This window comes from Podarcis pityusensis (genome assembly GCF_964106645.2).
Source record: "Podarcis pityusensis genome assembly, chromosome: 8".
NCBI lineage: Eukaryota > Metazoa > Chordata > Lepidosauria > Squamata > Lacertidae > Podarcis > Podarcis pityusensis.
In genome coordinates, this window is record NC_138033.1 from 58,758,020 (window position 1) to 58,775,461 (window position 17,442).

A 17,442-nucleotide genomic window follows, 5' to 3' on the forward strand; every position below is an offset into this window, starting at 1 on the left:
CATGCACAAGAGGTTCCTAATGTAATGCATTTTTGCATACTAATATATGCATTTTGTATGCACACTTTAACCCCAGTACATACATTTTTGTACACATTCCCTTGGCTGGTGAAAGGCATGGCAAAACTGTGAGGAAGACAATGATTTTCAAGTGGGTGGGACATCACACAATATAGGCGTAATTGCCTACAGCGTACAGATATGCTTTTGACATTTTCACCTTGTGTCTTAACAGCCTCTCATGTCAAACTGGTTGGGCAGATTTCGGAAGCACTCGAAGACCTATAAGGCTGCATGGAATAATTAGTTGAGCGGTACTCACCATAACCAGTTATGATCAGATCAAGTTAATAGATTCCGTTGATTTAATACATTTTGTTGATTTATTTAAACTAAATAGTTTTGCTTGGTTTTTGACTACATGTGCACACAAGAAAAACTAGTGCAATAAGCACCATTTGTTTCTGCTTCAGACGACAGCCCTCCGCCTCCTGCTCCTTTTGAACATCGGATCGTGAGCATCAAGCAAACTGAGCTGACGGCGTGTTACTCTGTGTGCCATCACGAAGTCTTGGGAGGGTGAGTCCCGCTAAAACGCCCTCATTATTTTTATATATTTAAAAATCATACCAGGTATGATAACATCTAAACCCAGGGGTGAGAGACGGGATACGGTTGCCAAACCAGAAGAGGAGGGAAGATCAGTGTTGCCCAAAGTGGGCAGTAGTGGCCTCTGGGGGTTGGTGGGGTTACCTAAGCAAGCAGGCATGCCAACTTTAATAAAATATTGGAAGGAGGCCCAGGTAAGCCATATCCTGCATAAGCGATCACATGATGTGGTGCATGCACACCAGGCTCCCCCATCAACTTAGGGGGAGCCTGGCCCCCTCAAATACTTTATTGTAGGGCTGAAGATGCCTCAGAGTTGACTCCTAAGCAAGGGGGTGGCAGTGGGGCAGTGGAGATGGAAATGACTATCAGACTTTGAAAAGCTAGTACCACTGGATCAAGTCCATCAGTTCTGTTGAATTAATTCAACTACATTATTTTAATTGGATTTTGAATACATGAGAAATTAATTGTTACTGTTTCTATTTTTTATCATGCTGTTATCTTTATAATTATCATTATTATTCATTTCATTTGTATACCACTTTATATATGTTTTAAAAAATAATCTAAAAGCGGTTTGCAATAAAGCATCCAATGAAACAGTCCAGAATAAAACATTGCTGAAGAAAGTAAAGTATAAAATAGAGTACTGTACATTCAAAGCAACTTGATTAACGGGAACCTGAAATACTACCTGAAAAGATTTCAAAACAAAACATTGCCAAGGAGGTGAAGTACAGAATACATTTAACGCAGCAGAGTAAACAACAAACTCAAAACCAATTATCTTAACATTTCAGTGGAAAACATTATAAAGAAAGTCAAATGTAAAATGCACATTTAAAACAACATAATTGGTGAGAGAATAAAGCATTATTCTCCAATGATGCTGCTGTTGCTATCAGTCTTGCCAATGCTGGTTCATGTTAGGCAATGGCTGTCGAAGTTTGGGCTTGATGATCTGGGTCTGCACTAAGAGGCAGCTAAGATGGTCTTCCTTAGTGTGTTGTGCAAACCGCAGTTCTGAATAATGCCCTTTTAATTCCCACAGTGGTTTAACAACTAGTCTCTTTTCCTAGGAGACTCTGGAAACTGTGTTGGAAACTGTGTAGCCGTATGGGTCTCCTAACAACTCTCATAACCCTTAACAAACCAGAGTTCCCAGGATTCTTTAGGGTGGAGCCATGCCTGTTTAAAGTGCTATGATACTGCTTTAAACACGTCGTGCAGATGGGGCCTTACTCAGGTCCTTTCATGTGAATGGGTCTGTTCTGGGTAGGACTTAGTGAAGAAAACCCTACATGTTAGGTTGACATTTCCCAACATCTGGACTGAGGTTGTAATGTAGAAATTGAGAATGCCCGCCCGTAGCTATTGACTCTGGCATCATTTAGAAACAAACAGATTTAGCACAGAAATATCCACTCGAAGGAAGCTTCGGTAATGTGTTGCTAAAGGACAGAGACCAGGCGTGTCCAGTTACGGAACCCAACGCAGACCACCGTCAGGTTGTCATTCCACGGTGAAAACGAGGAATACAAATGGGGTGTAATATTTTAACGTAAGCACTGGACAACTGGCTGGAAAGATCAAGCCTAATCCCACCCTAAGCTGGGAGAAAGAAGAGCCCTTAGACCTCCCGACCTCCACAATTCCGTTCCCTTTGTACCAAGTTATTTTTAATTGACGATAAGAATAGTTTGTCTCCGGAGGCGTCTGCGGTGAGTGGGCCTCTAAGCCGCTTCCCCTCCGGGCTTCACTGCTTTGTCTTCTCCATCAACAGGGGGCGTTTTGGTCAAGTTCACAAGTGCACCGAAAAGTCAACGGGACTCTGCCTGGCAGCCAAGATCATCAAAGTGAAAGTAGCAAAAGAAAGGGTAATTATATCCTCGTTAAAAATAAAAAAGCAAGGCAAAGAGTGGGGACCTTTTCTTTCAAGCCAAGTCTAGGCATTGCCTCCAAGCAAGACATCCTACTCTCCCTTTCTAGCTGTCTCTCTAAACCCCATGGCTACAGAGCATCCTCAGTCCTGATTAGGTTGTTCTAGGGCTCTTCTGCTCTTTGGGATTTTTTGTGTGCATTTTTGCAAACCTTGAGGTCTCCCCAAACATGGTGATACCAACCTCCTCTCTCAGCTGAATCTGTTTTGGTTACAAACTTGGCAACACTTGCCAGTCGAGTTTGCTGTTAGAAGGACTGGATAGTTCTTCCCACAATCTAAAGCCCAGTGGGGTTAGATCCTGGGACTAATTGGGGTTTGTGAGAAGAGATCAGGAACGGTACGCAGGTACACAGTACACAGGTTCGCATTTGATCACAAATAGCAGATCCAGGCCTGCAAATGCACAACAGTGAGTATTGATTCCTTTTAGGCTATGCACTTGGTTTGTGGTGGGCAGTTTGTTGGTGCGACCCAAAGACCTTTTAACTGGAAGCTAGACTCCATTGAAATCAGCAAATCACACTTCCAGGCTGCTTGCATTTTGGGATACAGCTTACTCCCAAGCAGGCTAATGTTTATGGGAAAGTGTCAGGATTCGGGGCTCAGCTTCCTCTCGCCCTTGGCTGTAGATAAGCAGTACAAAGCAATCTCTTACCAGTAACAGAAATGTTTAATGAATGCAGCAAAAGAACAAGTGACCATTCTCGGAGTGCAGGTGCTCCCAGTTAAGGTTCCCCCCATTTCCCTCTAATCACTTCCGTCCTCTCATCTCCTAACCTCCTGATCTCTCAGCCATTGAGCCTTTTGCACAGCCACCTTATCTAATCTTCCAGCCTTGGGACTGAGAGGCTGCACATCTTCCAGTGAGAGAGAGTCTGCTAGCTCACACTCTTCCCGGCCTTCTTCTTGCTGTTCACCTCCCAGTTCTGTCTGACTATTGTCTTCCGAATTGTGCCCCTCAGCAAACCATTGTTCCAAATCAACACTACTCCACTGCTCCTGTGGAGTTTCAGGATCCTGGCCATGAGCAGGGGGAGGGGAGGCTCCCACCATTAGTCATCAGAGTTGTACTTCTCAGCCTGGTTTCTGACAGAAAGCCACCTTAGCAGTGCAGGATCACCCAGATCCCAGAGCCCTAGCAATGGACAAATAAGTCAATAGAAATAAGTTCATAGAAATCTCACTGGAACCCGCCACTGTTGCTGTGCCTGTGTGGGTGCCGCCATGTTACCCAGCTAAGGGAGGCTGCAGCGGGTGGGTTGGTGTGGCCTGCAACCGGTGGGGGGGGGCAGCTTTCTGTTTTGCCTCAGGCTGCTCCTGCTGTGTGCCTTCTAAACCCCCCACCCTGCTGAAACGCAATGTCTGCAGACTGCTGCTAATGCTCACAATACTCTTAACCTCTAATATTTCAGGAGGAGGTGAAAAATGAGATCAACATCATGAACCAGCTAAACCATGTGAATTTGATCCAGCTCTATGATGCTTTTGAGTGCAAGAACAACCTCACCTTAATCATGGAATAGTGAGTCATAAAATATCTTTTGAGTGTCTTGTGTGAGCAACTGCAGGAGAAACGCTATAGAACTTGTCTGTTATAACATTGCATAAACCTGCCCTCCCCGCCGGGTGCCTTCCAGATGTTTTGGACTACAACTCCCATCATCCTCGATCACTGGCCAGACTGACTGGGGCTGATGGCAGTTGTAGTTAAGGGCACAAGGCTGGCAAAAGTTTGAGCAAACAAAATAATATATAATATATAATATATAAAACAGCTTGGGTTGCCCTTTATTCCCAACTTTACCAATTGAAATTGAACCTTGCTGATCTATTGATAAATCAGCTAAACCTGTGATCCTGTGCACACTTACTACAGGATGAGTTCTACTGAGTTCCACTCCTGTTCCCTCTCACAGAGCTACAATTCCCAGGGTGGTTTTATCACCAATCCCTCTTCCCAAGGGGCTCTGGGGGCTGTAGCTTTCTGAGGTCTGCTAGCACCTCTCAGCACCCTTAACAAACTACAGTTCCTGGGATTCTTTTTTTGGGGGGGTGGGAAGCCATCACTGTTTAAGTGGTATGGTACTGTTTTAAATAGGGATGTGGGTGGTGTTGTGGTCTAAACCACTGAGCCTAGGACTTGCTGATCGGAAGGTCGGCGGTTCGAATCTCCGCGACGGGGTGAGCTCCCATTGCTCTGTGCCAGCTCCTGCCAACCTAGCAGTTCGAAAGCATGTCAAAGTGCAAGTAGATAAATAGGTACCTCTCCGGCAGGAAGGTAAACAGTGTTTCCGTGCACTGCTCTGGTTTCGCCAGAAGCGGCTTAGTCATGCTGGCCACATGACCCGGCCAGTAAAGCGAGATGAGCACCACAACCCCAGAGTTGTTCGCGACTGGACTTAACTGTCAGGGGTCCTTTACCTTTACCTTTACTGTTTTAAATGCATATTGTGGATGGGGCTATCAGTGGCTCTACCTGTCATTGACTCAGGCTCCACCTCCTAGCTGCCCTGCTTTCTGCTCCAGTTGTTCCAGCAGGTACCGCCACTGCCTGATCCATCAGGTTCAAATTGCAACACAAGGGATTTTCACTAAAGATTAGGAAGAACTTCTTGGTGGCACAAGCTTTCTGACAGTGGAATAGGCTGCTTTGGAAAATGGTGGACTTAGGCTGGATGGCTCAGTTGGGATAGTTGGCTAGATAACTTTTGATGTCCTTCCAACACTTATGAGCCTACGACTGATGTCTGCTGAAGTTGGGACCTAATGTATGTAAATCAATTGAGCTGAAAAGAGGATACCCATCTCCCTTCCATGTTCTGTTCTGTCTCCTTATTAGTGTTGATGGTGGTGAACTGTTTGACCGGATCACAGATGAAAACTACAACCTCACTGAACTAGACGCTATCCTTTTCACCAAACAAATATGTGAGGGCATCTATTACCTGCACCAACAGTACATCCTTCATCTGGATCTGAAGGTGATGGAAATTCCTGCTCCATGCCAATTTATAGCCAAAATAATTGCAGCTTATGCAATTGCAGCCAAGAAAATCTGAGCAAGAATTTTGAACCAAACCCCCGTAAGAACAACCCCAAGAAGTTCCAAGGTTGATTTAAATTTGATTCAGTTTTAACCAGAGATTATAGGAGACTTCTGCTTTGTGCATTTTTATTCATTTCATTGACTTATGGCTATGAACAATCAATATTTATTGTATTGTTAAAATTCAGTAACACCTCCCATTCACAATCCAATGAGAATGGTGGCACCATTTTTTTCCTGATCTTTTTTTTTTTTTAATGATATTTATTGAGAATTTAAAATTACAAAGAAGAGGGAAAAAAAGAAAAAGGAAAAAAGATAGACAAAAAAAAGAGGAATTCAACAATACAAGTCAATAAAAAGGAAAAAAGGAAAAAACAAAACACACAATGCATCAAAACCAAAAACAAAAGCAGACAAAAATTTAAAAACCAAATCCAATATTCCCAAATCTTTATCTTTCATTAACTTGTTTCATCGACCTCCTCACACCTCCCTTTTTTGTATTCTAGTTATTAATTATCTCAGCAAATCCTTTCCATCTTTCACTATATTCTGTCATTAAATTACCTTAATTTATTTTAACCTTATTGTACCATAAAAAGCCCTAAAGCTTAAAACTTAAAACTTATTTATACATAATTCCTTAAAGCATTTCTACTAAAGCCAAATAGTTTCATTCCAACATTTTTTCTAACACTCATTAATTTTACAAAAATTCTCTAAATGAATTTTTTAAACTTTCTTCTAATCTTCATCCATCGTCTCTTCTTCCTGGTCTCGGGTTTTGTCAGTCCTTTCTATCCCTTCCATCTAGTCCATCAACCTGGTGACCTTCTATCCGAGGCTCTTAAGTCTTTTCCATGTCCCTTCTGCAGGTCTTCTTCATATTTATACCTGCACTTTACTTTGTCTTCTGCTGATCTTATTCTTAATTTCCTTCCTTTCTCACTGAGGGGTAGATCTCGGGGAGACTCCAACTTGACAGTATCTTTATCCCTTCTCGACAGGTCAGCCCATTCTCCATAGTCAGCACTGAAATCCAAAAGATATTTGAAGGCATATTTCAAAGTCCCTCCAAGGTTAAGGGCCCCCACAACTCCAAACTCCCCCTGACCCAAAACCAGATCCCAAATGTCAAAACATCCCTGCATAGGGGGGTCTATCCAACTTCCCATCTCCAAACCAAACAGTACTCCATCTCTCCAAATCTGACTTTTTCCAGGTTCAGTCGTCAGAAACAACAACTTATGTTCCTGCAAGGCCGCAACTCTCTCCATTTCTGTTACTTGAGGTTCAGCAACAATCTCCTCCTTTGTCTCCTGCACAACTTGCCCTGTCAAAGCAAATTCCTGGATTGGTTCCTGTGTGGTTTCTATATAGGTATTCACTGTTTGTCCAAAATTGCTAACTGCAACAGTCATCAAATCCATCTTCTCATGTAGCTGTTCCAGTAAAGCGTTTGTCTTGCAAAAAGCAAGCACTAAAACTTCTTCTGGGCACATTCTTATTCAAGGTCAAATGTCTGGTTCTCACGATCTTTAATCTCCACAGCTGTAGAATTCCCCAGATCGACTCCGGCAACAGTTTCACAAGCTCCCTCTAGAGGAAACAATTTCTGTTTGTATCCGTCTTTTTAAAAGCAGATCCAGCAACAAAATTCCTTTCGTTTTTCAGATATTTTGTTCCTTTTAAGTGCAAAACGAAACATTGGAATCAATATGTTTCTCTTTTTTAACCATGTCAAAACACGTTTTATTCACAGTCAATGAACTTCCCCAAAGCGTCTGTCTCTGACACCCCGTTCCCAGGTTCAAGACGGTGGAAATTTATCTTTCTTTACTCTCTCTCCTGCAGGTTTAAACAGTCTAGGATTTCCCCCCTCTTCTCCTGCTTCCAAGGGGGGTTTGGTAGTTTTAAATGATGGAGATTTAGTCCTTTACAAACGACTTTCCAGACTTTAGCTTGCAATGTCTTTGCTTCAATCTATTTACAAAAGCGGAAGGCGGACTTCCTGTTTAGACCTTCCCGCTTCGGTGCCAAATTAAGATGTTTCATAATCCAATTTTCCGTTCTACTCACGGGCAGTTGTTTAAAATCCAATTGTCCACAGGAAAAAGTCAGCGCTCTCCGGCAACAGCAATGCGGCTTCACTCCGTGAAAAGAGCAGTCGATTCGAAGCACCGCACCGCTCACCCCACGTCGCTCCGGATCCCCTACACCGGGTTTCCCCGCGAGTAGGGGAGGCGCAAAAGGTGCCGGCCAAATCCCACGTCCACAGGCTTCTCCCGCCTGTGGTTTTTAGTGGGTCTCCGCCTTGCCGTGGCGGTCCAGACCCTAGTTTCACGAAGCGGATTCCTCCCGGTCAGAGGAAATCCGCCATTGCCGGAGGCGCTAACCCGGAAGTCTCATTCCCCCCCCCCCCGATCTTTTATACTTTACTTACTTTAAAAAAACAGTTTTTTGTTTGTTTTAAAAACAGCTTTATCATAATTTAAGGTTATGTGTTGTTGATATCTGTGTTGCCAAAGTCAGCTGGTAAGCTTCATGGCTAAGTGAGGATTTCAACCCGGGTCTGTCTGGTCCTAGTCCAACAGGCTAATCACAACACTTCATTTGAAATATCAAAGTCAGGCATCCAAGGCTAAAACCCAGTGGGCAAAATTCATCATGTTTTGGCGCCTGAGCAAATAGCATTTGAGCTTGGGGCTTTCCCCTTGCCATGCTGAAACATAATTTTACACAGATGAGCTTTGTAATCACATACAAAGATTGCAGATGACGACTTCTCAGATTAATCTAAGCATGCTTTCTTCTTCCTCTGCAGCCTGAGAACATACTGTGTGTGAATCGCACAGGAAACCAGATTAAAATAATTGATTTTGGATTAGCAAGGAGGTAAGCCTCCCCACCCCTCCACTTCTTTTGGCTGCAAATTTTTTTTTAATCTAATACTTTATATCCATGTTTGGGAGTTCACGCAATAATGTTCACGCTAATGCAACAGGTTCCCCCCTTACTTCTTCCCCTGACCCCACACCCCTTGGCTCTTGAGGGGATGTTGGAAAAACGCCTTGAACAGTGCACAGAGTGGGGGGGCAGGGGGGGATTGTTCTATTCAGCAAGCTGAAATGCTTGAGCTGATATCATAATAGCATGATGCTGAATTCCTCTCCTTGCAATGGAAAGGCGAAGCCTGCGTGTTTTCAGTGTTTAGCTATGCAGAATAGTACAGCCAGGAACCTCCAGCTCCCATCAGCCCCAGTCAATGTAGCCATTGGTCAAGCACGATGGGAGTTGTAGTCCAACAACCAACACGGTCAGGTTCATCATCTATGCATGGTCCATGCGCCTGCCTACTGGAGCACCACATCATCGATGACAAATCTGCACCTCTCTCTTTCTTTTTCCTCATTGTTCATCAAGGTACAAGCCCCGTGAGAAGCTGAAAGTTAATTTTGGCACGCCGGAGTTTTTGGCTCCCGAAGTGGTGAACTATGACTTTGTGTCGTTCCCGACAGACATGTGGAGCGTGGGCGTCATAGCATACATGCTGTGAGTAAACGCTCTGGAGAACATTAGCTCCGTAGAAAAGGCCACCGAGTGGCATTTTGTAAGGTCAGGATGCAGAAGACTTCTGTCGAGAGACTTTGTGGGCCACCAGGGAGTGGATCATTGCGTTATCCTCCAGTGTGGGGATGATGGATATGGAAAAGAGAAGAGGAGTGGTGTCACATAGCAAAAGAGGGAAAACCCCTTGTGACGCAGCTATATTTACACACTCAGACCGTAGCACCAAAGCAGCACTAGTTGGAGCGCATTGGCACATTTTATTTATTTATCTTATTATTATTTATTAAATTTATTGGCCCTCCAGATGTTGTTGCAGTCCAGCCTCAGCCAGAACGGCCAGTATTCAGGGAAGCTGATGATGGGACTTGTAGTCCAGCAACAACTGGAGTGCTGCGGATTACCCATCTCTATAGGCTGGATTGCTGCCCCCTTGCAGAATGTTCCAGAGAGTTGGAGCAGCCCCCGAGAAGGCCCTGCACACTGTGCTGGTCTTCCACTGTATCAGACTAGACAGGTTGCACAGCCTTTTCAGAAACCTTTCTCCCAGGTAGAGAGGCACCTGACATGCAAAGAGGTAGGCGTGTCTCCATATGACACCTTGGTTTCCTGTTTCAGAGTGAGCGGCTTGTCACCCTTCTTGGGAGAAACTGACACGGAGACCATGAATTACATTGTCAATTGCAGCTGGGATTTTGATGCAGAAGCGTTTGAACAAGTGTCGGAAGAAGCAAAAGACTTTGTTTCCAGGCTCCTGATAAAGGAGAAAAGGTACAGTGCCTCTCGTTTGAAAAAGCAATTTATTCCTAATAATTCTTGTTGCCACCCCTTGACTTGGATACAATCACCCAGCCTGCCAGATTCCCTTGAAAATTCTCAGCCCAGCTGAATCCACCTCTGTCCTTGTGCCCAATGAACCTGCTTCCCATCTGTTGCACACCAAAGGGATGGAGGGGAATGGGCTTCTATGGTCTGCATGTATACTGAGATATGGAATCTTTCTCAAACCAAAGAATGAGTCCAGGACTGGTGCACTCTCTGTGGGTCGTTTCTGATGCATGGCAGGGCATGCATCAGATTCAGAATTCCTGCACAGGCTTGTCTCTTACCTACAGCATTAAGATCTGAGATGAGTCTCTGCCTGCTATGCCTTAAAAGAAGCAGAATCTTGTCTCCAGTGGTGCTAATACAGGTAATAAGAGATCCCTTGTCTTCCAGTCTTAGCAGTCGGTGCTCAGATTGCAGATAACAGATCTTGCGGATGTGATTGGCCCAGAGTTGGAAAGATGACAAAGTCCCTACCAGAGAATAATGGCAAACCAAGTTGATGGACTATGCCGAGATGGCAAAGCTGACTGGAAAACTCAGAAACCAAGGGGATAAAAACTTTATAAAAGAATGGGAAAAAATTGTAAGTTATCTAGGAGACCACTGTAAGCAGATGGAAACAAGAGCAGGATTCTGACACACTTGTAGTGTAAAAAACATTATGGATAATATGGTTCAATATATAAACTGGAGTACAGACTAATATGCAGTTGTGGATATTTAAAATAAGACTCTATGGACGGGATGGGGGGAAGTCTTGAGATTTGGAGAATCTCCACATACAGTATGACTTTATTGATGTTTGTTTATTTGTATTTTTTATTTGTAAAACTAATAAAATTTCTTGAAAATAGATAACAGATCTCAGTGACTGACAGGTGGGTGTGATTTGCCTAAAACGACCTCGCAGACCAAATTCAGAGGCCCGCAGGCTAGAACTTCCCCACCACTGATGTAGACCATCCCTGCAACCTGTTTGCTTTCATTTGGTTCCAAAATAATCAAACAAGACATTCAAGCCTAATGCTGAATGACTGTTGTTTCATTTCCAGAGAAGGTCAGATTCCACCTCATGTGTCCATTCACAAATTCTCTTCCACCCTCCCTCGTATCTTCACAGTGGCAGAACAAGTGCCGCAAATTGCCTTAAACACGAATGGCTGGCAGACCTGCCTGGCAAAGCCAAGAAGTCCAAGGTGCGCTTGAGGTCTCAGCTGCTACTACGGCGTTACATGGCTCAGAGGAAATGGAAAGTAAGCTCTGCATTGACTTCTGACACTTTTTCCAAGCACCATTCAAGGTTATTGTGACTGTCATCCATGATGCCCACTGGCTGCCTCTCTCAGCTTGCCAGGCCATGTTCAGGTTCTTCTTACTCAGAAATGAAAACCCTAAACAACTTGGGACCAGGGGTGCCTCCAGACGACCGTTCTGTTAGCAAGCATATTCTGTAATATGTCATTGAGGCTCACCTGGCACCATGATTACATGTATTTAGGCACCAGGCAAAAACTTCCCTTTTTAATCAGGCCTTTGGCTTTTATCTATGGCCTTTTTGAGTGGGTGGGATGTTTTCATGTAGGCTTCATGTTTTGTTTTTTGCTTAAAGTATTGTAAGTCGCTTGAAGTTGCCATGGCAAAAAAGGTGATCAATTTAATTACAGTGGTACCTCGGGTTACAAACGCTTTGGGTTACAAACGCTTAAGGTTACAGACTCCACTAACCCGGAAGCAGTACCTCGGGTTAAGAACTTTACCTCAGGATGAGAACAGAAATTGCGTGGTGGCGGTGCAGTGGCAGCGGTAGGCCCCATTAGCTAAAGTGGTACCTCAGGTTAAGAACGGGTTCAGGTTAAGAACGGACCTCCGAAATGAATTAAGTTCGTAACCAGAGGTGCCACTGTAATTAATAACAATTGATGCAACAATGGTGCATTTATGCAGTCAGTGTGCTTCTGAGTATCAGCTGCAGGAGATGGCCGTTGCCTTCCAGCCCACCATTTGTGGGCTTCCAAAACACATCTGCTTGGCCACTGTGCTAAACACAACACAGGATTGATCCAGCAGGAGTTTTCTTACATTCTTATGAGATTTCCCGACAGAACATCTGCTTTGCATGCAAGAGGTTCTAGGTTCAATCTCCAGGTGGGCCTGGGAGAGTACCCTGCCTGGAATCTGCTGCCGGCCAGTGCAGACAACACTGAACTAGATGCACCAAGAACCTGACTTGGTGTAAGGCAGGCATAGGCAAACTCGACCCTCCAGGTGTTTTGGGACTACAGCTCCCATCACCCCTAGCTAACAGGACCAGTGGCCAGGGATAATGGGAATTGTAGTCTCAAAACATCTGGAGGGCCGAGTTTGCCTATGCCTGGTATAAGGGAACTCCCTCTGTTTCCAGTCCATTTGAATCTGACATTTCCTGTATGGCCATTGCTATTCTTCAGTATCTGAGCTGTCTTGGTTGCAGTGCTGGAGGAGTAACCACAAGAAAGGCAGTGACTGCAAAAAGGCGTTTGCTCCACAAAGATATTAAGAATTTCATGTTCCGCCTCCCCAGGAGGGTTCAGGTATCGCTCTGCATTGTCTGCGTGACAAAGACCAGAGGCAGCTGCTGCTTTGTTCTTTGAGCCTGTCAACACCTTGACATGCCCCAAATGGTTGCAATTAACAGCAGGGTACCTCCAGGCATTGAGTATGCTGGCAACTGGGCAGAAAAAGGATACCCAGCAGGCTAGATGAGTAGGAAGCTGTCCAAAAGGTCCCCGTGAGCCGAAAGAGGGCATATGCATGTGAGGCCCTCATCAAGAGCCAATACGCCTCTGAATGAGAGTTGCCGAGAATCGCAGGTGGGGAGAAGGCTCTTGCGCTTGCATCCTGGGCTAGATGGGCCATTGGCCTGATCCAGTAGTGTCGATACGATGAAGCAAGATTCAAACCATTTCCAGCTCCATTTCCTGTGTGACACAACACTCAACCCTGTCACTCTTAACATCCCGGTGTTTTCTTTTGCAGAAGCATTTCTACGTGGTGGCCGCTGCCAACAGGCTGAGGAGGTTCCCAAGCATGACTGAGAATCCTGCATAACCTGTTGTAGAAGACCGAAAATGGAAGGACTCTGGTTTTTAGCCATTGGCCCACCCTCACCCGTTTTGGCAGTTAGGATGCATTTCCTCCTCTCCCATTATCCCATAGCCACAAGCGTGCTGAAGTTTCTGCCTTTGAGCTCTAATAGGATAGAACGGGACTTGCTATACAAGGAGGAAATGGGTTCTGTTGTGGAGGGGGACAGCGACCATGAGTTGCCTCATAATACCTTCATTTCTCTAATTATATCTTAGTGCTTAGCAGTGACCCTATCTGAGTGGGACTGGTTTCCTTTGAGTAGTTTGAGAACTGTGAGGCGTATGCTATAAGGCCTGTGAGGCGTATCGCTGCTGCCGCTCTGCCTATGAGTCTTGGGGAGGACCGCTCCCCCTTGAAGCCCATTTTCCACCTTGGGCATGGGGGCGGGCCCCATACTCGCCTCCGCAGCTTATGGGGCTCCAGGGAGGCCTCGGGTGTGTGGGGTGGGGTGGGTGTTTAGTTGGGTGTGGGAATTTGTTTAATTTAATTATGTTGTGTTTGTAATTTTGTTTTTTGTTTTTATAGTTTTATTGTTCTGTTAGTTTGTTTTTTGTATAGGCTTTAATTTGATTTTAAGGGGAGGGGTCAGGGCTGCCTGGGAGTGGGTCCCAGCAAACAAAATGGCTGGGGCAGGTTCCACAGGGGGGGATGCACTCGGACAACCGATCTCAGTGATCACGGGTAGGAGGAGGAGTTACGCTAAGACCAGACCATGTCATTACCGAGGAAGCAGGCTTAGTCGTTGTTTGAGGACTATCCCTGCCTCCAGGTCTGGTCCTGACCGGAAGGATACTGGAATCAACAAGGGAAACCCACATGACCTGAAAGTGTTGCTGTGCAATGCCAGGTCAATGATGAATAAAACCTCTGCCATCCACGACCTGATTGTGGATGGAGGATTTGACCTGGCATGTGTGACAGAGACCTGGTTGGATGAAGCAGATGGGCCCGTCCTTGCCGCTGCTTGTCCACCAGGTTTCTCTTACGCACAGCAACCCAGGCCTTGTGGGCGGGGAGGGGGGGTTGCAGTGATTTTTAGGAAGTCATTAGTTTGCACCAGGCGTCCTATTGGAAAGACCCAGTTCTCTGAGTGCATGTTCTGGAAGTTGGGCAATAGGGGCAGTACAGGATTCCTATTGGTGTACCGACCTCCCCGCTGCACCAAGGATTCCCTGCCCGAGCTGCTTCAGGTCGTGGCGGATGTCCTCCTGGAGACACCTAGTTTGGTTGTCCTAGGGGACTTTAACATCCATGCCGACACGACCTTACAAGGGGCCGCTCGGGACTTCGTGGAAAGCATGGCCTCCATGGGGCTGTCCCTGAATAAGTCTGGCCCAACTCATAGCCACGGGCATGCCTTAGACCTGGTGTTCACCTCTATGGATGTTGGTGATCTGACATTAAGTAAAAGCGAAACCAAAGAAGTGCCATGGTCAGATCACTTCCTGGTGCAACTGGACTTCTCCGTGACCCTTCCCCTCTGCAGGGAGGCGGGACCGATTCAGATGGTCCGCCCCCGCCACTTAATGGATCCAAATGGTTTCCAGAGAGTGGTAGGGGATGTTTTATCCCATGTTGATGGCCTTTCAGCTGATTCCCTGGTGGCCCGCTGGAATGTGGAGTTAACCAGGGCTATTGACTGTTTGGCTCCAAAGCGCCCTCTCCGATTGCATGGAGTCCGGACAGCCCCGTGGTTTTCCACGGATCTGAGGGCAATGAAACAATCGCTGAGACGGCTAGAGCGCCGGTGGCGGATAACCCATTCCGAATCTGACCGGACACGGGTTAGAGCTCAATGTCGAGCCTACCAAGTGGCGATAGCGACGGCGAAGAAGACTTTCTTCACCGCCTCTATTGCATCTGCGGAAAACAGCAGCAGGAGACTCTTTCAGGTGGTTCGCAATTTAGCGGAACCACCTGCTCCATCAGGGCCCAGTAGCGGCCACATGATCTCCTGCAATGACTTTGCAAAGTTTTTTGCAGATAAAGTCGCTCAGATTCGAGAAGAGGTAGACTCCACCGTGGGAGCAGGGCCGGGGCGGGAGAGTGCTAGAGTCCTGTCTAGTCAAGTTGTGTGGGATCAATTCCAATCTGTTACCCCCGAGGATGTGGACAGGCTGCTTGGACGAGTGAAACCAACCACTTGCCTCCTTGATCCTTGCCCATCCTGGCTTATAAAAGCTAGCCGGGAAGGACTGGGCGATGGGCTTCGTGGGGTGGTGAATGCTTCCCTCCGTGAGGGAGCCTTCCCAGACCCGCTGAAAGAGGCGGTTATTAAACCGCTTCTTAAAAAACCATCTTTAGATGCGGCCACGATAGCCAACTATCGCCCAGTCTCAAATCTTCCATTCTTGGGCAAGGTGATTGAGCGAGTGGTTGCTGAACAACTCCAGGCACGCCTGGAAGAAGCGGACCATTTGGATCCCTTCCAGTCGGGATTCAGGCCTCATCATGGGACTGAAACTGCCTTGGTCGCACTGGTTGATGATCTCCGGCGGGCTAGGGACAAAGGTGAGAGCTGTTTCCTAGTTCTGCTGGATCTCTCAGCGGCGTTTGATACCATCGACCATAACATCCTTCTGGACCGTCTTGAGGGGTTGGGAGCTGGGGGCACTGTTATACAGTGGTTCCACTCCTTCCTCCTGGGCCGTGTTCAGAAAGTGGTGGTGGGGGATGAGTGTTCAGACCCCTGGGCCCTCACTTGTGGGGTGCCTCAGGGTTCTGTCCTCTCCCCCATGCTTTTCAACATCTACATGAAGCCGCTGGGAGAGATCATCAGGGGATTTGGGCTGGGTGTTCATCAGTATGCAGATGATACCCAGCTCTACCTCTCTTTCAAATCAGAACCAGTGAAGGCAGTGAAGGCCCTGTGTGAGTGCCTGGAGGCGGTTGGAGGTTGGATGGCGGCTAACAGATTGAGGTTGAATCCTGACAAGACAGAAGTACTGTTTTTGGGGGACAGGAGGCGGGCAGGTGTGGAGGATTCCCTGGTCCTGAATGGGGTAACTGTGCCCCTGAAGGACCAGGTGCGCAGCCTGGGAGTCATTTTGGACTCACAGCTGTCCATGGAGGCACAGGTCAAATCTGTGTCCAGGGCAGCTGTTTACCAGCTCCATCTGGTACGCAGGCTGAGACCCTATCTGCCTGCGGACTGCCTCGCCAGAGTGGTGCATGCTCTGGTTATCTCCCGCTTGGATTACTGCAATGCGCTCTACGTGGGGCTACCTTTGAAGGTGACCCGGAAACTACAACTAATCCAGAACGCGGCAGCTAGACTGGTGACTGGGAGCGGCCGCAGAGACCACATAACACCGGTCTTGAAAGACCTACATTGGCTCCCAGTACGTTTCCGAGCACAATTCAAAGTGTTGGTGCTGACCTTTAAAGCCCTAAACGGCCTTGGTCCAGTATATCTGAAGGAGCGTCTCCTCCCCCATCGTTCTACCCGGACACTGAGGTCCAGCATTGAGGGCCTTCTGGCGGTTCCCTCACTGCGAGAAGCCAAGTTACAGGGAACCAGGCAGAGGGCCTTCTCGGTAGTGGCGCCTTCCCTGTGGAACACCCTCCCACCAGATGTCAAAGAGAACAACAACTACCAGGCTTTTAGAAGACATCTGAAGGCAGCCCTGTTTCGGGAAGCTTTTAATGTTTGATGTATTATAGTATTTTAATATTCTTTTGGAAGCCGCCCAGAGTGGCCGGGGAAGCCCAGCCAGATGGGCGGGGTATAAATAATAAATTATTATTATTATTATTATTATTATAACAAAGCAACACAGTGTGTCCTTGCCTACAGCTGATTTCAGCCTGTTTGCTTTCAGCTTAGTACATTGGGTGGGTACGATGAAACAAATTGTGTATCTTCCCAAACATTTGTTTCCCATTGGACACTTTTGCTTCCTCTGCTGCTTCTTGATCCCATTTGCCTCCTTCCGCTTTGTCGCCACTGCTGGTTGCAATAAATAATTATATTAATTCAGGATGAAGGGTAGAGATGTTTCAGGCTTGCGGGATTTACTTTCTATTTTACAATAATACTGAGGTCCCTTCACCTGAGCCAGGTGTAAAAACAGTGGCTATGAGGGCAGCACCACTTACCTTAAGCATCACACGAGCCTCACAGTGGGACAACTTACACAGACAAGTGTGAATGTTCATCAAAGTTCCTGCAGATCAAGAAGTTGATCTCCAAATTCTTAAAATCAGCCAGCAGACACTCAAAAGGCAACCAAGTAACACTTCTCTTTTGGTGAGGACAAGATGAGCAATTGAAAAAAACCAACCAGCTATCACAGCAAATTAATTCTTTTTCTTTATG

General features: G+C 46.3%; 1 protein-coding gene across 5 annotated transcripts in view; it reads left to right on the forward strand.

Annotated features, from left to right (window-relative positions):
* Window positions 1–17,104, forward strand: part of MYLK3 (myosin light chain kinase 3) — a 34,167-nt gene extending 17,063 nt beyond the window's left edge. For all 5 annotated transcript variants that reach the window (XM_081015517.1, XM_081015515.1, XM_081015516.1 and 2 more), the window contains 10 exons: window positions 474–579; window positions 2,396–2,489; window positions 3,967–4,076; window positions 5,394–5,535; window positions 8,428–8,498; window positions 9,027–9,155; window positions 9,789–9,941; window positions 11,119–11,251; window positions 13,014–13,419; window positions 16,896–17,104. In XM_081015517.1, the coding sequence (XP_080871643.1) occupies window positions 474–579; window positions 2,396–2,489; window positions 3,967–4,076; window positions 5,394–5,535; window positions 8,428–8,498; window positions 9,027–9,155; window positions 9,789–9,941; window positions 11,119–11,251; window positions 13,014–13,085 (1,010 nt within the window). In that variant the 3' untranslated portion in view covers window positions 13,086–13,419; window positions 16,896–17,104. The remainder of the gene's footprint in view (window positions 1–473; window positions 580–2,395; window positions 2,490–3,966; window positions 4,077–5,393; window positions 5,536–8,427; window positions 8,499–9,026; window positions 9,156–9,788; window positions 9,942–11,118; window positions 11,252–13,013; window positions 13,420–16,895) is intronic.
* The last annotated feature ends 338 nt before the right edge of the window (window positions 17,105–17,442 follow it).